The 25885-nt window shown below is 44.7% G+C and overlaps 2 protein-coding genes across 7 annotated transcripts in view; one reads left to right on the plus strand and one right to left on the minus strand.

Annotated features, from left to right (window-relative positions):
- ZNF330 (zinc finger protein 330) overlaps nt 1–21657 on the minus strand; it is a 37233-nt gene extending 15576 nt beyond the window's left edge. The window contains exon 1 of one of the 5 annotated variants that reach the window (XM_083755992.1): nt 21197–21657. The gene's annotated coding sequence lies outside the window, so the exon portion shown is untranslated. Of the gene's footprint in view, nt 1–256; nt 515–21196 lie in introns of those variants that run through there. The other 4 variants (XM_083755993.1, XM_083755991.1, XM_083755994.1 and 1 more) reach the window with 4 other exon arrangements.
- Nucleotides 20099–25885, plus strand: part of RNF150 (ring finger protein 150) — an 84042-nt gene continuing 78255 nt past the window's right edge. For both annotated transcript variants that reach the window (XR_014568089.1, XM_083755847.1), the window contains exon 1: nt 20099–21527. Coding sequence is in view for 1 of the 2 variants with exons in the window: in XM_083755847.1 (XP_083611973.1) it covers nt 20996–21527 (532 nt within the window). In the remaining variant the exon portion in view is untranslated. The remainder of the gene's footprint in view (nt 21528–25885) is intronic.

Genomic DNA, 25885 nt, shown 5'->3' on the forward strand with positions numbered 1-25885 from the left:
AGCAGCTGCGAGGCTAATGGCAATCGCTCCCCTCCCCGACCCCCCCCCCCCACCTCGTGATAGAGACGCCTTATTGCTACCGCCCCTCCCGATCAAGGGGGTGGGCAACCCCACGTCCCTTTCTCGCCCCCCTCCCTGTCTGCATCTGCCTATTGCAGGGAGAGGGGTCTGCCCAGCATCCCACCCCCTTCCTCGCAGATCCACTCGCTCGCAGCAGGGCCCGCCCGGTGGCTCCGGACTTTCCCCTCCCGCTCACCTAAAGTTGCTTCGCCGGCCGCTAGCGAGGCAGGAAGGCGAAAGCCGGTGTCCCAACTGCTTGCTCGGGGGAGGGGGGGGGAACTCCTGCCTCGCCGCGGCGACTGAGCATGCCCGGCGGAGGGTGAGCATGCTCAGTGGGAGGCAGCCTGTGAAGCAACCTCGCCTTCATCTTGCCCTTAGTTGGGGAGGGATTCTCCTCCCCGTCTAGGGTCGCGGGAGGATTTACAAGCAGCAGAGACCTTGCAAACACCCAGCAGGCCCAATGCGCCTTCCAGCTGTCGCCCTCTTCCAGAACATCCCCCCCCTCCTCGCCCGAACTCATTTATTATATGCACCGCTTAGCTGCAGTATGGATGATGCGGGTGGGGGAGAAAATAGCACGTCAGATCATGGCCACGTAGGCATTAGTCGGTGGCAAGAAAGGGGAAGTCTTTCGCCCCATGCATGTTTACTCGGAAGAAAGCGCCGCTGTGCACAACGGGGCTTACTCCGAGGTAAGCATGCATAGGCTGCGTTTTGTTCTTATCTTTCCCGACCAATACGGTGATTTGTTCTGCTTTAAAGCAAACAATATTTTTTTAAATGGCCAGATAGCCCATTAGGTAAAGGGTAAAGGGACCCCAGACTATTAGGTCCAGTCGTGACCGAGTATATTAGTATATTAGTAGTATAGTAATAGCCCATTACTATACTACTAATCATCATCATCATCCCTATTGCGGGGTGTTGTAAAATGGGCACGCAGGCCTGTTGCTTTGCTTATAGTTCAGACTTCCCCAACCGGGTACCCTCCAGATGTTTTGGATAATGTTGTATTATTTTATTGTTGTTAGCTGCCCTGAGCCCGGCTTCGGCTGGGGAGGGCAGGATATAAATAAAATTTATTATTATTATCATCATCATCATCATCATCATCCATCCTCATTGGTCATGCTGATGGGTTGATGTAGTCCCAAACCTCTGGTGGTCACCAAGGAGGGGAAAGCTGTTTTTAATGTTCATTTTATTGCATGTCTCACTTTTTTCTCCAAAGAGCTCAAGGTGGTGTACTGAGGATGGTCCTCATCCTCAGGTAACCCCAACAGCCCTGTGAGGTACCTTAGGCTGAGAGGCAGTGACACCTCAGCGATCACTTTAACCCTTATATCCCAGGTCAATAACAGATCATTAGGAGCATCTTGGTTGTTGCTGAGTTTTGATGCTCATCTGACAACAACACAAATCTAAGCCTTAAGGTGTTATCCATCCATAACTGTGGAATACTCTGCAAATAGAAATTCAACAGACACCTTCTGCTGCAACTTTTGAACACTTGCTGAAAACTTTTTATTCTGACAGGCCTATGCAGAAATTTTACATATTTCCACAACAGTCAAAGCACTTAAATAAATTTTATCAATCGATAAAGCATCCAGAATTATAGAAAGTTCACTTGCATGTATGTACTTCATATTAATTCCTTGGCCTCTAAAGTAATCATTTTCAAAGAATTTGGAATTTATTTACAAAAGCATGCATGGCAGAAGATAAAGAAAGAGCAGAGTTAGGAATGGAAACTGCAGCATGGCCAACAGGACAAGAAAAGGTACACACGTGTGCATGGAATTGAAGATGCAGTCTGAGATAACTGAAATCCCTCTTTCTACTTGCTAAGCTTTGAGCTTCCTCCAGATACGATCTGTGTTTTTCTGAAGTTTTCTTTTTAAATGCGGGAAGTGAAAAAACACTTTTTTTTTGGAATAAAGGAAAAAGAAAGCTGAGCTTCTTTGCATATAGATTTTGCCCCCGAGTGGTAATGCAGCAGTCACACCAAATGCACACAATATTATTTATAGATTATTTTATTTTTACACCAGTACTTAACCTGAGAAGTATTTCTACCATTGAATGTCATGTTTTCAAATCAAAGCTCGCTTACATGCAGGTCAATGCCTGGCAGGGCAGACTGACCCTAATATAATTGGGTGATAATGCTGTATCCTTAATCCTTATCCCTATAAATTCTCTCAAACATTTTTAAAAAATCTATTACAATCGTCTCAGTAAGCTTCAGATTTGTTTGTTTTTTAAAAAGGGGGGGCAACTGTTAACATCAACTGTAATGCTTTTTAACTAAGTTCACTTCTCTTTCTTTCTAAACAAAGCATATTCCCATCTAAACAAAACCTATGATAATCTTTGTTTAAAGCAGTGCATCTTTCAGCATTCAATAAGCTTGGGTTCAGGGAATTGCACTATAAAACAGGTGCTGACTACCTTACTAACTGACCTTTGAAGCAGCATCCATCAAATGTAATTTGCTTTTCAGCAAGTGACCTTAAAAGCTATGCCACTATTTGACTGCGGTAAGGTCTCTTTGACCAAGGCATTTATCTGTTGGTCCAGGTACTGCAGCACAAAAGCAAATAGAGCAGAGAATCACATTTCTAAACAATTGATGTCAATAGCATGTTTTACTTACTATACAGCAAAATGCACCCATTAAGTGGATGTAAGCAAATGAGAGTTACTTGTGGAAACAGGGTTCTGACTGCAAATTCTCTTCAGGGCTGGATCCTGCACAGAGGACCCTGTGCAGAGTCATATCATGCATTTAGGTTTCATATGCATTTAGGCACCAATCATTTGTTTAGTGATAAGCGGATGATGAGCTGCTCACCACTATCACTGTCTTATGTGCTTTTTTTATGTTGCTGACAGATGCTGACATAACACAGTAATAACTGCAAGGTCACCACCTGTTTTACAGCTACTAAGATATAGATCTTGGAGAAAAGAAAACCACAATCAACCTTGGTACCAATTCACCATTTTTGGTGCAGTGACTCGTGTCTACAGATCGGAATTAGTAGCCAAAATCCCAGCTTCAAGCCCTGGCTTGGGTGTGGGAAGGTGAGACTCTGTCTGCCACTGCAGGTAGTGTGATATGTTGGTTAGGGTGCCCCTCCCGGAATGTTGTTATTTATTTTCAACATAATGTTGGAGTAGAATCTGGAAGACCAAGGTTCAAATCCGTACTCTGCCATGATGCTCACTGGGTGACCTTAGGCCAGCCACTGTCTCTCAGCTTAATCTACCTCACGGATTAAATGAGAGGGGAAACCAGGTATGCTTCCTCGAGCTCAGAGAAAAAGGTAGGATATAAATGCAGTAAAAAATAACAGAAGACAATACAATGGGTTTATATTCTGATTCAATATAAGGCAGTCAGGTGGGTCGGGTGGAAATAATAACATTATTACTAATAGTAAGCTGACATTGCCAAGTATACTTTCAACACCTATAAACATCTGTTTACAAATTAAAGGCACGATCCAGCCAATATTACAGACTTTTACCATGCAATCCTGTACATGTTTACTCAGAAGTAAGTACAGAATTTTTTTTTGATATATTTTTTATTAAGGTTTTTGAACATAAATGCAAAGATAAAGAACAATGTAACATATATCATAACATATTTTCTTAACTACTTAGGACTCCCTCACATCTCCCGCTCCCATTTACATCATTGTCAATTCTTGCCCGCAATTTATCATCTTGTTTGCAATCTTATATCACATTCATTTAACTATAGTCTGTTAATTCTCCAATAGGTTTCTAATTTAACCTCAATTTACTTATCATCATAATTTCATCAAATTTAGTGGTGCACAATTATTTAAGATCTAGCATCCTTTCTTAACACTCAACCAAGTTGCAATGTTTTTTTAAATAACTCTTAAATTTCTTCCAGTCTTCTTCAACCCTCTCCTCTCCCAGGTCTCGGATTCTGCCAGTCATCTCGGCCAGTTCCATATAGTCCATCAGTTGCATCTGCCACTCTTCCAGTGTGGGTAAATCTTGAGTTTTCCAATTCTTAGCGATAAGTATCCTTGCTGCCGTTGTTGCATACATAAAAAATGTTCTGTCCTTCTTTAACACCTGCTGGCCGACAATACCCAGAAGGAAGGCCTCTGGTTTCTTGGTAAAGGTATACTTAAATACCTTTTTCAGCTCATTATATATCATTTCCCAGAAGGCCTTCACCCTAGGGCAAGTCCACCAGAGGTGAAAGAATGTTCCTTCATTTGCTTTACATTTCCAACATTTATTATCAGACAAATGGTATATCTTGGCAAGTTTAACTGGGGTCATGTACCATCTATATATCATTTTCATAACATTTTCCTTCAAAGCATTACATGCAGTGAAGTTCAGCCCAGTGGTCCACAACCTTTCCCAGTCCTCAAACATAATGTTATGCCCAATATCCTGTGCCCACTTTATCATAGCCGATTTAACCATTTCATCTTGTGTGTTCCATTTTAATAGCAAGTTATACATTCTTGAAAGTACCTTGGTTTTAGGTTCTAACAGCTCTGTTTCCAACTTCGATTTCTCCACCTGAAACCCTAACTTTTTATCATTTTTAAAGACTTCTTTAATCTGAGCGTAGTGTAACCAGTCTCGCACTTTATCCTTCATTTTCTCCAAACTCTGCAATTTCCAATTGTTTCCATCTTTTTCTAGTATTTCCCAATATTTTGGCCACTTGGCCTCCATATTGGGTCTTTTTCGGGCCTTAGCTTCCAGAGGTGAAAGCCACCTTGGAGTTTTGTTTTCCAATAAGTCTTTGTATTTTGTCCAGACATTAAACACTGCTTTCCTGACAATATGGTTCTTAAAGGCCTTATTGATCTTAACCTTGTCGTACCATAAGTATGCATGCCAAGAAGTAAGTACAGAATTGCAGTCCGTGGGTAGTTTGATGGGAGGCACTTAGGTGGCAACCCAATAGGTGCTTCCTTGGGAGTAAACCTTACAGAAATCATGTAATCCAAGTAAACATGCATAGGATTATGCCACACAGCATATGCTCAATATTCCCAGCAGGAACTTAAAAGTAAACCTTTTCAAGTTACCGTATATACCAATGGTGAACTCATTCTCCAAGTGCTGTTCCTTATATAACCCAAAGGACACCATCCACACACAAGAGGGAAGTATCAGCAAGCTCCACATATATACTTGAAGGGAGCAAAAAGCTGCAAAATCATTCCAGTCAGAATTGAGCACATGAAATACTTGCCAACTATTTGGTGGGTGGAAGAAAACTGGTGGCTAGGGGAAATGACATGGACAGAGCATAGTTTGCTTGTGAGAAGGCTGAACAGGAACACTGCATGCTACAACATTTTGTTATAGGCCCACTAGTAATTATATATTTCACCCATTTCCCCCCTGGAGTTAGATACTAGCATGTTGCAATTTATAATAATTGTCTCTCAGATGAACACAGATTTAATTTGCTATTTCTCCAGATTTTTTTAAGAAATCCGTCCTGTGTCACTGTTGTACATAACATCTTTTCCCAATGAGATTTAACATAGTCTCCCTTCAGAAGATGGTTTTCAATCAAAATAAAAGAAACCCTCTGGAATTTCTCATATTTATTGATTGATCATCTTTTTTTCAAATAGTGTAAACTGCGGTGGTGAAGAACCATTTAGAGTTTCATCACTGATGTGATTTCCTAGCCGCAAAAAATTGAAACCATAGGAGGTTCCAAACTTCTGCTTGTCATCTCAACCTCTCAAGGGGTCAGTGAGCAGTGAAACAGAGCAATTGATCCACTACTGCACCCAAAGTCCTGCTGACTTGCACCAGACAGGCTTGTAGGAGGTGGGTGTTTTGCTGTTTTAGTTTTCACTGTGCCAGCTCCAGCCTAGGATAACTGGGGAGCCCGAAGGGGGCAGAGGACTGGTGAGATGATTTGCAGCATGAAAGGACACTCACTAACACCTCTCTGCCACCCCATAAATATGGTAAGTGCACAAACCCCCACCAAAAATGAGACAATTAGAAGCAGGGGGGATGCCTCTCCCCTTTGGTAATTTTCAGATGCAATTTATTTTCTCATTAATTTATGGAGAATGTTTTGTTTTTTAAGGATCCCCACCCCACCCCCAGCACAGTACTGCATTTGTTACTATCTCTTTCATCTTCACGGCTTGGTAATATTTTAGTATAATTTTGGCAAAGAAAAAATAGCTCCTCGAATGCAATGGGGTTACTTCTGAGCGAGCTGGAGAGGCCAGCCACGAAGAAACATTGCCAGCTTCTCCCATTTGAACTGCAGGGAGACTGAGTGGTTGTATAACTCAGTGCAGTTGACTTAGTCCAAGTATTGTTATTGCTCCTGGAGGCTGATGAAATGACACAGCAATCTATCACTTAGAGTTTGATACAATATCTGTTGGATGACAAATATCATCTGCTTGACAAATAACATGTCTGAAGGTGGGCAAGAACTGGAATGACAAACCTCGCAACACTATGTGTGAGTTTTCTACTGTTTCTTAACATTAATCTCTGCTGCTCCAGTTTTTGTTCAGAATCTGTTTTATTGCATTTTGCTGCGGCGTAGACCTGATGGAGGGGGAGGGAACCTGTGGCTCTCTTGATGCTGTTGGACTCCAGCTTCCATTAACCCTAGCAAGCATGGCCAGTGGTCAAGGATGATGGGAGTTGTAGTTCACGAAATCTGGAGGGTCACAGACTCCCCAGTCCCCAACTGCATGCTTCTAAAATAGTTTTGCGCTTCATGGCACTGTCTGTGTATTTGAGATTTGGATCCCATGCAAAACTACCCATTTCCTGAAGTTTAAACTTCATTATTGCACATTATGATACAGAATATCACACGTAAGTTATCCTCACGAGTGTCCAACCCTATGTCTGCTAACTGCAGGGTTGGGAATTCCTTGGCCATCCAGATATTTCTGAGCTGCAGGCCCCATTGTCTATGAATATTGGCCATGCTGGATGGAGCTGACAAGGACTGGAGATGCACAGCATTTAGAAGACCACAGGTTCCTCATTTGTGGTCTACTGAAAAGTGAGTCCCACTGAACTCAGTGGAGAATCAATGGGGTGCAGCGCCTAAAATTTTGTGCCAGGGAGACTCAGGTTCAAATCAACACTCTGTCACTGTGAGGTTCTTTAGGCCGAGAGTGAGCAGCCGCCGCATTGTTACTCCTTAACCCCTCTCTCTAAACTTGGCCTACCTCACAGGTTTGTTGTGAGAACGTAATGGTGTGTGTGTGTGTGTGTGCAGGAGACGACAACACATACAGTGGTACCTGGGTTTACAGACGTTTCAGATTACAGATGCTTCAGATTACAGACTCTGCTAACCTAGAAATATTACCTCGGGTTAAGAACTTTGCTTCAGGATGAAAACAGAAATCATACAGCGGCAGTGTGGCGGCAGCGGGAGGCCCCATTAACTAAAGTGGTACCTCAGGTTAAGAACAGTTTCAGGTTAAGAACGGACCTCCAGAACGAATTAAGTTCTTAACCCGAGGTACCACTATATATGCCATCCTGAACGAACTGCTTGGGGGTGAGGAGGCAGGACAGAATGTCATTAATAACCGTCCCCCCATCTCTGTGCGTAGGATCACATACCATCAGGTATTGACTTGAACCAAGACAACAAACTCTTGATGTATTTTGTTTTCAATTGACTTGCACCTAATCCTCAAAACCTTCACCTGGATTTAAGTCAGTCAAAGCACACTATAACCCACCCTCTTAAGCTTCCTATAGCAGGCTACTTCAGATCTACTAGCATTAGTAGCCAAGGGAGAAGTTTTAATCCCCACTGCAATATAGGCTGGCCAGATGCAGACAAGCTATGCAACTGATATTCCCTCTTCTGGGATGTGGGTGGTGCTGTGGCCTAAACCACTGAGCCTCTTGGGCTTGCCAATCAGAAGGTCAGCAGTTCAAATCCCTGCGGCGGAGTGAGCTCCTGTTGCTTTGTCCCAGCTCCTGCCATCCTAGCAGTTCCAACGCATGCCAGTGCAAGTAGATAAATAGGTACCGCTGTGGCAGGAAGGTAAACGGTGTTTCTGTGCGCTCTGGTTTCCATCACGGTGTCCCATTGCGCCAAAAGCAGTTTAGTCATGCTTGCCACACGACACGGAAAGCTTTCTGTGGACAAACGCCTGCTCCGTCGGCCTGAAAGCGAGATGAGCGCCGCAACCCCATAGTTGCTTTGACTGGACTTAACCGTCCAGGGGTCCTTTACCTTTACCTTTTTATTCCCTCTTCTGCACAACTAGCAAAGTTGCAGGATCCCTGTCCTTTTTGGCATCTGGCAATCCTACCTCAGCAGGGTCCCCGAGTGCATCCTTTATTTTCGCCCAAGTGTCAGAATGGCTGCCATTCATTGCTGTGAGGGTTCTGTTGTGGGGAATGGGGAAAAGGATACACAGAGAACAGTGCGTCCCTCCAGGATCCTTTGCAATGCACAAGCGATCAATTTGCTAATACCTATGATTGCAGTGTGTACACGTGTGGCTTCATACATACAATACTGTTAAAGGACATTCAACGCCCGTTCTTTCCCCCAAAGAATTCTGGGCAGTGCAGTTCATCAGCCACAGAGTTACAATTCCCAATAATCCTTAACAAACTACCATGCCCAGAATTATCTGAGGGGGGAAATGTGCTTTAAATGTATAGTGTGCACAAAGGTATCACACAGAGAAGAATCGCAAGAAATAAGAGCACTCTTTCTTTTTTTCTTTTTTTTACAATAAAGTGATTTAAGTCCAGCCCTAAATGTACTTATGACTCGATGTCTTTCTAACACTAATGCTACAAGCAAGGGTTAGTGGGGAATTAACTAATGCAAACTGAAGGCAGGCAAATTGGAAGGATTTTGAAAAACGGCAGGCAGAGAATTGAAGTGATCCGAGAGCCCTGTTATAGAACAACATCTCCCTCTAGTGGCTGGACCTCAGCACAACAAAGATTTTAACACATAATAGAGAAGTTCATCCTTCCAGGAATAGTATGATAACTCAGCTTCATGGGATGGGCCGTATAATACAAATGAAGAGCAGTTTGATTTCAGTACAGAATTCTGCACTTAACAAAAAAATGTATAAAATGTTGTTGCAATTAACACGGTCTGCTTTTATTCTAATTGTATGTAGCCTACCAGCCATGGGACCCTGCATTATTATTGTGCATGGAGAGTAGATTTGCATGGCACTGTTCCCTCCCTTGCATGGGAGAGAAGTGATTGCATGCTGCGGGACACTGCTGGCAACCCCAACCTATAAGTGAAAGACCAACTTTGCCACATTAAACCACAGCTAGTTCATTCAAGGGACGCGGGTGGCACTGTGGGTTAAACCACAGAGCCTAGGACTTGCCGATCAGGTCGGCGGTTTGAATCCCCGCGACGGGGTGAGCTCCCGTTGTTTGGTCCCTGCTCCTGCCAACCTAGCAGTTTGAAAGCACATCAAAGTGCAAGTAGATAAATAGGTACCGCTCCGGCGGGAAGGTAAACTGTGTTTCTGTGCGCTGCTCTGGTTTGCCAGAAGCGGCTTAGTCATGCTGGCCACATGACCTGGAAGCTGTACGCTGGCTCCCTTGGCCAATAAAGCGAAATGAGCGCCGCAACCCCAGAGTCGGTCACGACTGGACCTAATGGTCAGGGGTCCCTTTACCTTTATAGTTTATTCAAAGTAAGGCAGCAAAAAACAGGCACCTTCAAGCCGAACAGCACAAACCAATACAGTGGTACCTTGGGTTAAGAACTTAATTTGTTCTGGAGGTCCGTTCTTAAGCTGAAACTGTTCTTAACCTGAAGACCACTTTAGCTAATAAGGCCTCAGGCTGCTGCTGCGCTGCCACCGCACGATTTCGGTTCTCATCCTGAAGCAAAGTTCTTAACCCGAGGTACTATTTCTGGGTTAGCAGAGTCTGTAACCTGAAGCGTCTGTAACCCGAGGTACTAATGTACAAGCCTGTTGAGTTCAATGGGACTAACTCCCAGGTGAGACTGCACAGGAGTGCAGCCCAAGTTTGGTTCAGGGGTTGGGGAACTTCTAACTCACAGGTGCATAATTAAGGCCTGGGACAGGCCCCATATTGACCCATGAAGACATATCTCCCAAACTGCACCCACCCGCCTCACACCTGACACCCTTCTGCAAAGGAAAGGTCTGGAGCTTAAAGCAAGGTCCCACTTACTCCTTTGCAAGCAGGGCTTGCTGGCAAGAGTCAATTAGCTGATCGGTGCTGACAGCAAACCCCACAGGGATTCCCCATTGAGGAATTTTGTCAGTAAGCCTTGCGCCCTGTAATTGGATTTGATTTGTGGCAGGAATTATTTTTTAATAATGAAAGACAGCAATGAAATGAACTAAAACTGGTCCATGAGCCTCTCGTGGGTTGCAGTCATACTGAAGTTTGTTCCATTTCCCTAACTGCTCATTTCTGCATAATATGTGATATAAAACCCACTTTCAGAAAGCTAATGAAATATAGCTCATGTATGTACATTTGTGTGTTATTTGATCACATGGGGGGGGGACTATCCACAGCCCCCTTAAACTGGAAATTGGAGGTGACTGAATTTGGGGTGCTATATTGGCATTCAGTTCTTCTCTGCTGCTTTCATGGAGGAATGAATCATGGGGGAACAGAAGAAGCCACAGAAAGGCTGGGGAAGTAGTGTCATTGTTCAAAGACATTTGTTGCCGTGCCACACAACACCCACTAGCATAAATGAAATTTAGCATGACATGCCAGTGTAGTAGTTAAAAAGCCACAGTTCCATGGTACATCAGGTACTGTGGTGTGAAAGAAATGTTAGAAAACGGGACAGAAGTGCCAGCAATATAATCAGTAAAAATTAATGCAATCCTGACCACATCTGAATGCACCCAAGGTAAAAGCCAGTTCTGGAAATATAGCAGGTGTGCATGTGTGATGCTCATTTCCATGTTATTTGAAAATTGTTGGGAGGGGTTTTCCTGGGCACTAAATTTGTGCTGTGTATTCCAACTATGTTTCTGGGAGCATTGGTTTTTTTTTGTCATGTAAAAGTTATAGAAATTTTTATTAAGAGATTTTTTTTATATAACAATAAAGAAGAAAAACAGCATAGCAAAAAAGAAACAAAAAAGAAAAACAAACATAAAATTTAGCATTCATATAGTAACCAACTTTTCTTCATTTTTGGACTTCCTCACGTCTCTCGCTCCTACTTTCCAAATTTATAAAACTTTAACCAGCAGTTTATCACCTTATTTCCATTCTTATTGTACACTTTTCCAACATTTTGTCCCTAACTTTGAATATTTTTATCTAGGTCTTAAATATCTAATCTTACCATATTATTTATTCAAAGTTTATTTTTCTCATAAAATTCACTCATTCTCACAGTCTTTTCACCAAATTTTATGGTGCCCTGTTATTTTCAAATCCCTCATCCTTCTTAGCACTCGTATAATTTACAGTGTTTTTGTAGGTAGTCCTTGAATTTCTTCCAGTCCTCTTCCACTGCTTCCTCTCCCAGGTCTCGGATTCTGCCAGTCATTTCTGCTAGCTCCATGTAGTCCATCAGTTGCATTTGCCATTCTTCCAGCGTGGGCAAATCTTGAGTTTTCCAGTATTTAGCAACAAGTATCCTTGCTGCTGTTGTCGCATACATGAAAAATGTTCAATCATTCTTTAACACCCTCTGGCCAACAATGCCCAAAAGGAAGGCCTCTGGTTTCTTAGGGAAGGTATACTTAAATACCTTTTTCAGCTCGTTATATATCATTTCCCAGAAGGCCTTGACCCTAGGGCAAGTCCACCAGAGGTGAAAGAACATTCCTTCAGTTTCCTTACATTTCCAACACTTATTATCTGACAGGTGATATATTTTTGCTAGCTTGACTGGGGTCATGTACCACCTATATATCATTTTCATAATGTTTTCTTTCAAGGCATTACATGCCGTAAACTTCATACCGGTGGTCCATAACTTTTCCCAGTCAGCAAACATGATATTATACCCAATGTCCTGTGCCCACTTTATCATAGCTGATTTAACCGTTTCATCCTGTGTATTCCACCTCAGCAACAAGTTATACATTCTTGAAAGTACCTTGGTCTTAGGTTCTAACAGTTCTGTTTCCAGTTTCGATTTTTCCACCTGGAATCCTAATTTTTTATCCAGTTTAAAAGCCTCTTTAATCTGAGCGTAATGTAGCCAATCTCGCACTTTGTCTTTTAGTTTCTCCAAACTCTGCAATCTCCAATTGTCTCCATCTCTTTCTAGTATCTCCCAGTATTTCGGCCATTTGACCTCCATATTGGGTCTTTTCACAGCTTTGGCTTCCATAGGTGATAGCCACCTTGGGTTCTTATTTTCTAATAAGTCTTTATATTTTGTCCAGACATTAAACACTGCTTTCCTTACAATATGGTTCTTGAAATTCTTATGGATCTTAACTTTGTCATACCACAGATATGCATGCCAACCAAAAGCATTGTTAAATCCTTCCAAATCTAACACATCAGTGTTTTCAAGGAGCAGCCAATCTTTCAGCCAGCAAAAAGCTGCTGATTCATAGTACAACCTTAAGTCTGGCAGGGCAAACCCCCCTCTTTCTTTAGCATCAGTTAATATTTTAAACTTAATTCTGGGCTTTTTGCCCTGCCAGACAAATTTAGAAATGTCTCTTTGCCACTTCCTGAAACACTCCATTTTATCCACAATCTGTAAAGTCTGAAATAGAAACAGCATTCTTGGCAATACATTCAGTTTTATAGCAGCAATTCGACCCATCAAGGAAAGTTTCAATCTTGACCAACTTTCTAAATCTCTCTTAATTTCTGACCAGCACTTTTCATAATTGTCCTTAAATAAACTCAGCTTTTTTGCTGTTATGTTCACCCCTAGATATTTTACTTTTTTTAACCACGTTTAATTCCGTCTCCTTCTGAAACCTTTCTGACTCTGGAACTGTCAAATTTTTCTCCAATACCTTAGTTTTTTGCTTGTTTAATTTGAAACCCGCCACCCGACCAAAGTCTTGAATTAATTGTAATGCCCTTTTCGTACTAGATTCTGGCTCCTGTAAGGTCAAAACTAGGTCATCTGCGAAAGCCTTAAGTTTGTATTGTTTCGCTCCGACCTGGATTCCTTCCACCAACCAGTCCCCTCTAATCATATTCAGGAGCACCTCCAGGACCGAAATGAATAACAGTGTAAAAGTTATAATACAGAAATTAACAATTAGGGAAACATTGAGAAAATGGGGAGGAAGAATGCTGTTTGAATGCAGCCTTAGTATAGTCAGCTTCAATCCTAAGGGATTGGTTTTGCTTCAGGGAGGGGGGGGAAGGGCAACACAAAAAGGCATACTTGGTTCTCCACCTAGTGAACCTTATGGTCAAGTGGGGATGATTGACCCTCTGCTGGAGCATGCAACTCTACGCCATCAAAAGATAAATGAATTGAAAAATGTGAATGCTCACCTCCTAGATCCATAAAAACCATGCATCTTTTCACATGTTTAAAATAACTTTTGAAGTTTTACATGTGATCTGGGTGCATATTCTCTCCCCCCCCTCTAATTCTGATGGATGCTCACATAGCAAACACATTCAAAAAAGGTGGCATTAAAGATTTCTAGGAAGATGCAGAGTGAGTGACACATGGGGAGGGCACTAATCTCTTTTTAATTCCTCGGTGCCTGCAACATGAATCATGGCGAGATTTTCCTCCTCGCTGCCTCAAGCGTTAAATAATCTTTGGCATTAATTTCCCAGTTCTCTGAGAATTCTGTCTCCGTGAGACTTCCCCTCTGCCTGGCCTTGGCTGCTGGAAACTTCAAATTACTGCTTTCATTTCTCACACAGGCTGATGTGCGCAACTGATTGTAAAGCAGTCTTCATTTTGATGTTCACATTGTGGTGGATAAAGATCTCGTTTCTTAACAAGATTCCATTCTCTAGGGGCATTTTCACAGTTGCTTTATTCCATAATGGGCTATTCTGCAGACCATGGAACAATTTTGCTTTCAAATTCAAAAATTTGAAATAAAAATGGGCATAACATAATTAAGGCCACTCACCTGGAACAGCGGGAAATTACCTCTGCTAATACTCTGTTGTGTTCCAGAGAGATTGATCAGTTATGGTTAGCTTGCTCCTCCTGTGAGTAGAGAATGGGTGCCTTTTAAATAATACTTTGGGCCTTTCCAGATGATTGGTTTAGAATATGACAAATGCGCTTATATTTCTGGAATGTCACAATTTTGCAGCACTCCTACTGCAATACATTGTTGGAGAAAATAGAGTTTCCCTGCACCCAGCTGGACTCATTGTAATTTTTAGTGTTGTCTATAATGTGATTGCATCAATGTCAGAACCGTGTCTATGCCACAAGGTGCCACATCTCTTGTGATGTGACTCTAACTTCAGCCTGCAAAGCATTTTCTCACAGGTAGAGAAACCGACTAGGAACATTATGTCCATTGTCTGCTCCACACACATACAAACCACCCCTGAGATGAAGCTGTAAAGGAGTTTCTCCACACTTTGCATCAAGACTAGTCAATTTCACTCCCTACAAAGTCACCCTTAGGCTGCAATCCTATATATATATATTTAAAGGTAAAGGGACCCCTGACCATTAGGTCCAGTGGTGACCTACTCTGGGGTTGTGGTGCTCATCTCGCTTTATTGCCGAGGGAGGCGGCGTACAGCTTCCGGGTTATGTGACCAGCATGACTAGGCCGCTTCTGGCGAACCAGAGCAGTGCACGGAAACGCCGTTTACCTTCCCACCTATTTGTCTACTTATTCCAAACTGCTTCACTATCCTGGTAACTCTTCAGTAACCATTCATACAAGCTTTCATTCAGTGTTATCCCTTGATCTCTCCTCACTCATAAAGGTAAAGGTAAAGGTACCCCTGTCCGTAGGGGCCAGTCTTGCCAGACTCTGGGGTTGTGCGCCCATCTCACTCAAGAGGCCAGGGGCCAGCGCTGTCCGAAGACACTTCCGGGTCACGTGGCCAGCGTGACATCGCTGCTCTGGCGAGCCAGAGCCGCACACGGAAACGCTGTTTACCTTCCCGCTGGTAAGCGGTCCCTATTTATCTACTTGCACCCGGAGGTGCTTTCGAACTGCTAGGTTGGCAGGCGCTGGGACCGAGCAACGGGAGCGCACCCCGCCATGGGGATTTGAACCGCCGACCTTTCGATCGGCAAGCCCTAGGCGCTGAGGCTTTTACTCACAGCGCCACCCGCGTCCCCTCCTGACTCATACTTCGAGGTTTTGTGTTTTTTTTTAAGAAACCCTCTACTATGTTTTACACAGAGGAAACTCGCTAAAATTAAGACTTGGCTGGGGACTCAGCTATACAGCTGCAAATATAACGTTTTAAGTGCACTATACAAATGCGACACTAGATGGCGATGTTTAGGTAATGGCAAATTCAATATATATTTTAAAACTTTTTTTTTAAAAAAAGGCCCATTGATTTCAGCAGGCAGGTCTACTCTGAGTAATACTTAGTTGAGTACCACCCATTGGTTCACACACACACACACACACACACACACACACACACACTCTCTTCATTTGCTGGAAGCTGTTTTGTGAGGGTTCTCCTTGGAATGTGGAATATAATTTTATGAAATAAATATTTTACATTTCTTTTACCTTGATGAAGAATAAATGTAAAATGTCAGGCTATATCTTTCCCCCCAGCAGCTATCGGCAGGGATGGAGGAACTAAAAATAGTCAAGGGTTTTGCCTTTCCCCATTCTTCGTGAAAGCCTCACCTCCCACCAGGAGCTCTGGAGGCAGCTAAAGGACTATGACTCAGCTGCCTCCCACTGATGTTACTCCTTCACCCCCCACCCTCTGCTCAGAGATGACATATGAAAAGAAAAACTATTTCTCTCCACCTACTTTGGCTGTTGAGCTGTTCTACTTTCCTCTTTGTTGGCCATTGCATAAGAACTGTTCTTTCCATCTTCTTGAAACTTTGATAACAATACAGTGGGCTGTTTGTGTATTAAAGCACTGCTCATAGTCTGACCACAGTGGTCCATGCATTGGGGTAACCTCAAGACTTGATTACTGTATTATGTTTCATGTAGGGCTGCCCTTGTATCTGGTCTGGAAGCTGCAAGGGCCAGATGATTCACAGAAGCAGGCTACTGGCAAAATGTCACTCCTCTTCTAAGAGAGCTGTGCTGGTTTGCCAGTTTGCTACCAGGCCAGGTTTGCAGCTCTTGTGTTAATTCGCAAAAGCCTACACAACTTGGGCCCAAATACCTTGAGGACTGCCTGTCTCCTTACACTCCACCTTGATCACCAAGATCCACTGATGGGGCTCTACTTGTGCTTCCTCACACCCTTGAGGTTCGCTTGGCTTCTGAAAGGGACCAAGCCTTTCATGTGACTGGCTCTGCTCTGTGGAACTCCCTGCCAATAGACGTTCAGCAGGAATCACCCTTGCCTTCTTTTAGATGTCTTCTCAAAACGATGTTATTCAGACAGGCCTTTGCAATGTGCATATCCTTTTATTTATGCTTTTACTGGTGTTTTTATTGTAATTTTGTATGCTGTAGACCACCTTGCTGGGGGTTTTTATGAAGGCGTGGCATATGAATATTTCAATAAATAATCCCAGCTTATTTTTGCATTGCTTGGCCCATGGCTGAATTTCATCCAACCCGTGGCATCAGTTCACTCTGGTCACTTCCCCTTCTCCCCCACCCCACGTATCCTTGTCCCCAGCCCATCTTCTCCTTGACTCTTCCCCTCTTGTTGAGAGAATGGAAGCAAAGCAACCAAGACCTCATGCAGCACTTGAAATCCCACCAGCAGACCAGATTTAGGGTGGTGTGAGTGGTCCCCCCCCCAACCCACAGGGCACTGAGCTAAGGAATGTAAAACCACAACAACAAACCTATATTTATATGGGTACCTACTGAGAAGATTCATAAAAAAGCAACTGTACCAAATGGAATTGTGGTGAAAATAATAAATCTTTAGAGGGGGCGCCAAATTTTGCCCTTGCCCAAGGTGCCGTATTACCAAAGCCCATCACTGCCACCAGCAGGATCCACACCCATGCGGAGCTCACATGATTCAGTTGTGACGCTTCTCCAAAAGGTTTGGTGGAGGTGGCTGCAATTAAAACGGAAGTGCTTTGTTTTTTTGCTCTTCTGGAGAAAGAAGACTTTTTGTCTTCTTTTATCTATTCCAATCAATACATTTGATTGTTGTTGTTCTTCTGCTACTACTTCCTCTTCCTCTTGTTGCTGTTCTGCTTCCATCTTTTAGAAATGCATGACCTGCATGAATATCTGGGCAGATAAAGGAGACCAAGCTATATACATGCACACAAAGAGGGATGTTATCTCTTCCATTGTGTCATCAGTGTTTTCTGTGGCCTGTGGATAGCCAGATCAAAGAAGGCAGAATCAGAATCTCCAGCCCAAAGAACATAATGGAAAAATAGAGTACACAGTCAGCAACTATAGTACAGTAATTGTCAATGGTGAGGATGTGGCTAGGCTAGGGCTGGAGAAGGAGCAGCAGTTTTGGATTCAGGCCAAAGATTATCTCACAGCTGTGTATAATAGAATAGTGGCAGTTAATGAGTTCTTCAGGACCAGTCCTAGTTGTATAAGGATTCCCTGGGATTTTACTGAGTATTGAGAAAAGTATGCAAGTGATCAGAGGTATAATCTTAATTATTTACTCCTGCATTCCCAAACTGAGCCTTGACAATTCAAAAATTTCCAGGGCTGAATCTGGGGCTGAAATTAAGCACTGGTAAGAGCCATGAAGTTTCTAGAAGCAGAGAGCAAAGAAAGGTGGACAAGGACACCACATCATAACATTTATATTATCATTATATATAAAAAGGTAAAGGGACCCAGTCATGGCTGAATCTGGGGTTGTGGCGATCATCTCACTTTATTGGCCAAGAGAGCCAGCGTACAGCTTCCGGGTCATGTGGCCAGCAAACCAGAGCAGCGCACGGAAATGCCGTTTACCTTCCCGCCGGAGCGGTACCTATTTATCTACTTGCACTTTGACGTGCTTTCGAACTGCTAGGTTGGCAGGAGCAGGGACCGAGCAACGGAAGCTCACCCCGTCGCGGGGATTCGAACCACCGACCTTCTGATCGGCAAGTCCTAGGTTCTGTGGTTTAACCCACAGTGCCACCCGTGTCCCATCATCATATATACAATGCGAGTATTATGAGAAGGGTGACAAGAGATTTATTTATGTGTGTATCTGAAGAAGTGTGCATGCACACGAAAGCTCATACCAAGAACTGACTTAGTTGGTCTTTAAGGTGCTACTGGAAGGAATTTTTTTTGTTTTGACTATGGCAGACCAACACGGCTACCTATCTGTAAGAGATTTATTGTAATGGTTCAACATACATACGAAGAGGCTTGATAGCGTCGGTTGTTGTGGCCATCTAAAAAATGAAACATAAACTAATAAAGTGGCATATCTACTCAAAAGTAAGTCCCACTGCTTACTTGCCAGTAAATGTGTACAAGACTGCAGTCGTGGTGGCTATGGGAGGCAGTCAGAAGTTGCCTCAACACTAACAGGATGTGCGGCTGGATCTCACTGTTTCACCAGCTTTTTCTTCTCCCCCCTTTTCTGCCACGGATTAGACTAACCCCACACTCCATATGTTCCTGCTTGTTGAGTAGCTTCTGATAGGAAAAGATGTAAGTAATGTGCCTAACCTCGTTGCTGTAGGGAGGGAAACAAGTCTTTAAAACTTGAGCTTGGGAAGTGGATCAGCTGCAGACATGGTTTTGTAGCCACCTACAGTCCTTGGCTAACAGCAGAAATCCCATGCTGTGCCTATGAATACACACGAGGAAACCTTGGCTGTGGCTCCCAGAGGGCTGATTCACACATGCATCACTGGATGACTCACCGTTTGGTGAGTCACACAGCTGAACGTGTGATTTGCTGCATTGAAAACCCTTGCACTGAAGGTGATGGCAAGCTACAGGAAAGCTGATGTACAAGATGCGATGGCTGTTCCAGACCTGTAACTCATTGCCCCGGGCTGTCCACATGCACCTGCTCCCCCCCCCCCCGGATTTCTTTGTGTCCTCCTCTCTGCAAGCTTTTCAAACAAGTGCAAAGAGCAGTACAGTGGTACCTTGGGTTGCATACGCTTCAGGTTATAGACTCTGCTAACCCAGAAATAGTGCTTCAGGTTAAGAACTTTGCTTCAGGATGAGAACAGAAATTGTGCTCCAGAGGCGTGGCGGCAGCAGGAGGCCCCATTAGCTAAAGTGGTGCTTCAGGTTAAGAACAGTTTCAGGTTAAGAACGGACCTCCGGAACGAATTAAGTACTTAACCCGAGGTGCCACTGTATAGAGATCTATTGAACCAATCCCAGCCTGCATTTATATTCTGTTCCTTCCCCATTTTGTCTAGGATCTGGTCTCTATCTGATGACTGCACACTTTTCCTAGGTGGATTCATTCATAAGATTTGTGGACAGACCTCCCGCCACTTACCCTCTACATTTAAAAAAAAGTGGGGGAGCACTTTTGTGCAAAACACTGAATGAAAGCTTGTATGAATGGTTACTGAAGAGTTACCAGGATAGTGAAGCAGTTTGGGATAAGTTGGTGCAAATCCACTTACCATGCTGCTTGCACTCATTATGGCCTGCAGCAGAATGAGCTCCCTGGAGGAACCAAGGTGATAAAGTGGAACATACCACTTCAAACTCCAAGCAGGGGCTTGCCATCCCCCCCAAAAATATTCCTTATAACCAGTGCTTTTTTCTGGTGGGACACAGGGGTACGCATACCCCTAAACATTTTGTGAATCTGTACATTTACTGTATTTATTTTTCCTGATTTGAACTATAAAATGGTGATCTTCTTGAGCCAAAATGAGAGCACCCCTAAACATTTTTTTAAAGAACCTGCCTATAACCACAATTTAAAAAGCAACACCACCTGCCTGGAAGTTATTTTATTTTCTCAAAATCACCCCAGCATATCAGGCTGAAAATTCTCGATCTGCCTCTTGCTCTGCTGTGACAAGTTGTCTCCTGGTAGAGATTTTCTTCTAGAAAGACGTTCACAGAGGCCTTCCCTCCCGCGCGGGCGCAGTCCATTCTCCCACCTGCGGGGACTCATTCGGACGAGGCCTCGGGACCTCTCCCCAGTTCACAGGGGACCAAGCGGGCTTCGCTGCTCCTCACCTTTCCTCTCTCCTGCAAACGGCGGTCGGGCAGGCTGCCTTCCCTCTGTCTGCCGGCAGGCGTCCTTCCTTCCCTTCGGAGTCGAGAGACCAGCCTCGCCAAAGCCGAGCAGCTGCAAGCGGGAGCTCTTGACATCACATGCAAGCTCCTCCTGCGCTCGACCTCCTCGCTCCCCCCTCCAACCTTAGCTCCCCTCTTTTCCCGCCCCTTCTACCCCCCACCCTCCAAAACAAAACATCTCCTCCGGCGTGAGGCAGCTGAGAAGCCCGCAAGGCGAGGGGGAATGAGGGAGCTCCAGAGCCGGAGAGGCCGCCGGAGCAGCGCGCTCCCTCTCGGGGGCTTTCCCCTCAGCTGCGAAGAGGCCGCCTTCGCCCGCGTCTCTGGGGAGCCCAGCTGGCACTGAAAAGGACCCGCTTGGCCGGGCGCGCCTGCCGGCCGGCCGCCCCCCCTTCTTAAGCCGCCCGAGAGCGAGCGAGCGAGCGAGGAGGACGGGCCGACGGCAAGCGAGGCTGCGCCGCCGTCCGCTTTTGTTTCTTTTCCCCGCGCGCCCAGCAGAGGAGCTGGGAATGCCGAGCGGGTTGCAAAGGTGAGGGCGCGCCGCCTGCCTCCTCCGCCCGGGCTGGCGTGTCCCCGCGCGCCTTCTCCACGCGCGCGCGCGCGCCCCCCACATGCAGACACGCGCGCGGCGGCGGCGGCGGGGGGGCGAGCGGGAGCAGGAGGCGAAGATGGCAATGTCCGTGATCCAAGCGTGCCGCAGCCTGGCTCTCTCAACATGGCTGCTTTCCTTTTGTTTCGTGCATCTGCTGTGCCTGGATTTCACCGTGGCCGAGAAAGAGGAGTGGTACACGGCCTTCGTGAACATTACTTACCCGGATCCTGGTGGCGGCGGCGGCGGTGGCGCAGGCGGGGAGTTGCGTAGCGAGAAGACCGAGTGCGGCCGCTACGGGGAACACTCGCCCAAGCACGACGTCTGGGGCCAGGTGGTGATGACCTCGGCGGCCGCCGACCGGCTAGCCTGCGACCCCAACGCCAGGTTCGCCGTGCCCGGGCCCGGCAAGATCTGGATCGCGCTCATCCCCAAGGGGAACTGCACTTACAAGGATAAGATCCGGCACGCCGCCGCGCAAAATGCCTCGGCCGTGGTCGTCTACAACGTGGGCTCCAGCAACGCCAACGAGACCATCACCATGCCCCCCGCAGGTGAGCGGGTGTTGGGGGGGGGGAGGGTGCTGAGCCACAACCATCCCCCTCCCCCAAAAAGTCCCACTGTTTGAGGATCTCCCTTCTGGACAGTTTAATCGCACCCCTCCTTGGACCATCGCACCCAACCAGCCTCCCAGGATGTTATTAATAGCCAAGCCAATGGCCGTGGCCGGGGTTAATAACATCCTGGGATCTGGGTGAAAAGCAGGCAGCGCTGTGTGCTTTGCCTCGCCATAAGATGAGTTTTTGGCTATTTCTCCCTCTCTCTCTTTGCCCCCCCCCCTCTTCTTGAGCTGGGGGGAAAAGAGGGGAAGGCTAGTGGAGTGAGTGATGGGGCACATCTAAGAGCTGGCCTTTGAATAGCTTGAAGCTAAATGACAAGGGATGCAAGGACAGCTTTTGAATGCAGGGGAACAGGAAAGTAATAAGGGGAGGCAGGCCAGCTGTTTTGGGAAGGGAAGGGGGAGAAAGGTTGTAGCAGTCAAGGATCCAACCAGGTGGAAGACAGAAGGGAAGAGGACAGGTACAAGGCAGAAGGGAAACCCCAGAAAGGGGAAAACCTGCTGAAATGATGTGCATCTTGGCAATAGGGAATGGGAGGTTAGTGTGTCTGGTGCAGGGAAGGAAAGGGCAATGTGTGGCCCCCAGATGTTGCTTAGACTCCCAACTCCTCTCAATCCCAGCCAGCATAGACTATGGTCAGGGATAATGGGAGCTGGAGTCCAACCACATCTGGAGGACATTCACATATCCTGCCATTTGATTTCACTCTGAGCCTTTTTCAGTGGCCATTCGAGATGTGCACATTACTTTCTGTGTTCCTTCAAATTCATTCATGCTACATTTGGGCTTGCGGGTGCAGCCCTTTGTAATGAATGGTTGAACTATGTTGATTAAACAGTGGGCTGATACAACAGCACCTTTCCATATGTCTGGGAAAGTTTGAAAGTTCTGGTGTTTTAAGCCACTTCCCGAATCCCAGGAGGTTTGTGATTTCTGTGTATAGTGCTGTTGCTGTAAGCCTTTTTCTGGCTTCTTTGCCGTCGCTTGCTCTGGCTGTGCAAGCACTGTGTCAAGAGAATGAGCTATTCAGGATGCCAGGAACACAATTAGGTTAATTACTATTAGAAGATTTTACTTGGAAAATGCAGTCTTAGTACAATATCTGCAATTCCTGTGACATGGATTACTGTCTAATTTCAGGTACTATACACACATGCAATGTTTAAATCCACTTTTAGGCTTCTTTGAATCCTGCTAAGGCTTCTTTGCAACACACAGAGTGTAGATGTTTATGTGATGGTGCTCTTGGATATATTCCAGTTTGTCATATGGAACAAAAATAAGTACAAAATATCAGTATGCAAGAACAGGCTGTATGATGAACATGTGCTCTTATTCATTATCAGCATTTGAAAATGTTGTGTTTTTAGAAAACACCAAGAGTTGTTGTTTGGGGGCAGGGCCTTACATGGTCAAGAGCTACCTGCTTCTTATTCCAAAATACCGCGCTATGGAGAATCAAATTGGCACTTTTGAATTCGGGTTGTACACATCTTGCAAATCAGCCTAGGTAAATATATTTCTTCTTTAGTAAGAACCACAAAATTCAATGGGTCTTAGATTGGGGTTGCAGTTGTTCCTCCTTAGAGGGGAACCTAGAGGAAAGTTTGGTAGCAAAACATTAGCATTATTTTAACAGTAATTACTAAGTTGTAGACCCTGACAGGTAGGGAATATACCAGCTGCAATATTTGGTTGGACCTTGAGTTGGCACTATGGAAACAGCTCAGTTTGGTCCAAAGAACTTCAGAGACTCTGTGATTCAGCTCAGGGTCTGAATCTTCTTCAGAAAAATAAGGCTTTGTTCTCACCTGTGCACTGTTGAGAAATTTAAAAAATGTTCCAATGTTATTCCTTTTGAAAGAGATGCATGATTTATGTGGGCATAATAGCCCCTCCAAAGTGAATAAAATTTGACAAATTACAGGCAAATCAATAGTGTTTTTTGTGGCAGGTGCCTTATAAAGTTTAATATTTTTTTCTTTTTTTTAGAATAACATTTTATAGTTCTCATATTTTGCAGAAATTGATAAAATTTGCAGGCATGGTAGTCCCTTCTAAGGGGATGGATCCTACCAAAGAAAGATAGCTACTGCAGATTCCTCATAAGGACAGCATTTGCAGTTTGGGGATGCTAAGAAAGAAAGATAGATAGATAGATTTATTATGCTTATTGGTCACTAGTAGCATAGAAAGTTAGTAATGGGCAAAAAAAGCTGAGGCAACACACAGAGAATAGAACAATAAATTCAAAGAGATTCATTTTGTCTCTGCTAGTGTTTTGAGGGCGATTGATCTGAAAATAGCAGAAGTGCCCCTAGGTGTGAAACATGCCAAATTACATACAAATGGGCCTAGGAGGTTTTGTGCTAGGTTCCTTTAAGTTGACAGTGTGTGTGTGTGTGTGTGTGTGTGTGTGTGTGTGTAGACTGAAGACTGAAAGGGATTCTTTTTCTTCCCTGTGGTTTTGTTTGTGGTCAAAAATTCAGCAGCATTAGAGAGGTGCTACTGGTTCTACTGCACATAGAGCTGCAAACAAAGTCTTTTGATTTGAGGAATAGGCTAATGTGGGCATTGGAAACTTGCTCTTTGTGGGCCCATATACTTATCCCACCCGAAATCCTGTCGGTCATGGCACCCTCCCAGCTGTGCCAGTGTTGTTGTTTGCCAGATTGGGATGTGTCCAGCAGAGAGACAGTGAGGAAAACATCCAGTTGGTGGTGGGAAGAAGGGTATGTGAATTTTGTACACCACCAGTGCAGTCTTGCCCTGGCTCTCTCCATCCTTTACAGGTATGTGATGACAGCTCAGGTGGCATAGTGCCCTGGAACATTCTCCCTGCTTAGCTGCTTCCTACAAAGCAGGTAGGTTGTATATCTAGGTTCTGCTGTGAACACAAAGCAAACCCATATTCTCTGCTGTTTGCTCCCACTGCTAGAGAGAGAACTTGCAGCTGTTGAATGTCATCACTATTTCTGGCTACAACAGAGAAGGTGCATTTCAGCTTAGTGGGTGGAGCCCTCAGAGAGCCATCTCTCCCGCTGCCCCCACCTCTTGCCCTGACCAGGCACAAGGTAGATGGGGGCAACACACTTTGCTAAAGGTGTGTGTTATTGTTGTGTGGTACTTTTCTGCTTAAGCAGTGAGTGTTTATTCACACAAAATAGTACTTCAGTAAAAGACCCTAGTGTGTATGTGGAAAAGAGGCACACAAGGACAGTAAGCGCTAAGGAATATTAATAACTCATGGCTGATAAATGAAAATAATCACTTGGGACATGACCGCACATGGGAGAAATAACATCATTAAAAACAAGAGGTTGAGTGATACAGTGGTACCTCGGGTTAACTACTTAATTCGTTCCGGAGGTCCGTTCTTAACCTGAAACTGTTCTTAACCTGAAGCACCACTTTAGCTAACGGGGCCTCCTGCTGCTGACGCACCGCTGGAGCACAATTTCTGTTCTCATCCTGAAGCAAAGTTCTTAACCTGAGGTACTATTTCTGGGTTAGCGGAGTCTGTAACCTGAAGCGTATGTAACTTGAAGCGTATGTAACTCGAGGTACCACTGTACACACATTTAAAAAAAACTATTTGGATTGATTGAAAAATATTACACAAAGTTGTGCAGAAGCAAAGGCCTCCAAACTACAAGGCTAACTAAAATACTACACTCTGTGACAGTAGGATGGTCCCCTGTTTCAGCACCAAACTTGAAGGGCAGGCTCATAGCCTTAGGAACCTGCAGTAGTTTCTCTCTGCTGCCACAACCCTTTTCTGTGTCACCTAATGCCAAGGGCTCGGGATTCCCACTGCCTTACGGTGATCTCCTTGAGTGTTGGAGAGCAGCCAGCTGACTTCCGAGACTTTTTGCAACTTCAGCCTGTCTCCTGTCTGCTCATCCAATCACTTTGACAACCCCTAGTGTAGCCCCAAGCAACCTAAGCCACATGGTGGGAGGATAAACAGCCTCCGAGTGTGCGCCAAAATCAGTACAGCCCAGAAATCCAATTAAGCAGTTTATTCAAATTGAGTACAGTGGTACCTCGGGTTAAGAACTTAATTCCTTCTGGAGGTCCGTTCTTACCTGAAATTGTTCTTAAACTGAAGCACCACTTTAGCTAATGGGGCCTCCTGCTGCTGCTGTGCCGCCGCTGCACGATTTCTGTTCTCATCCTGAAGCAAAGTTCTTAACCCGAGGTAATATTTCTGGGTTAGTGGGGTCTGTAACCTGAAGCGTCTGTAACCCAAGGTACCACTGTAGAAGTAAAGAAAAGGGGTGTGGAGGAGA

This window comes from Podarcis gaigeae (assembly GCF_964106915.1).
Source record: "Podarcis gaigeae genome assembly, chromosome: 9".
Classification (NCBI taxonomy): domain Eukaryota; kingdom Metazoa; phylum Chordata; class Lepidosauria; order Squamata; family Lacertidae; genus Podarcis; species Podarcis gaigeae.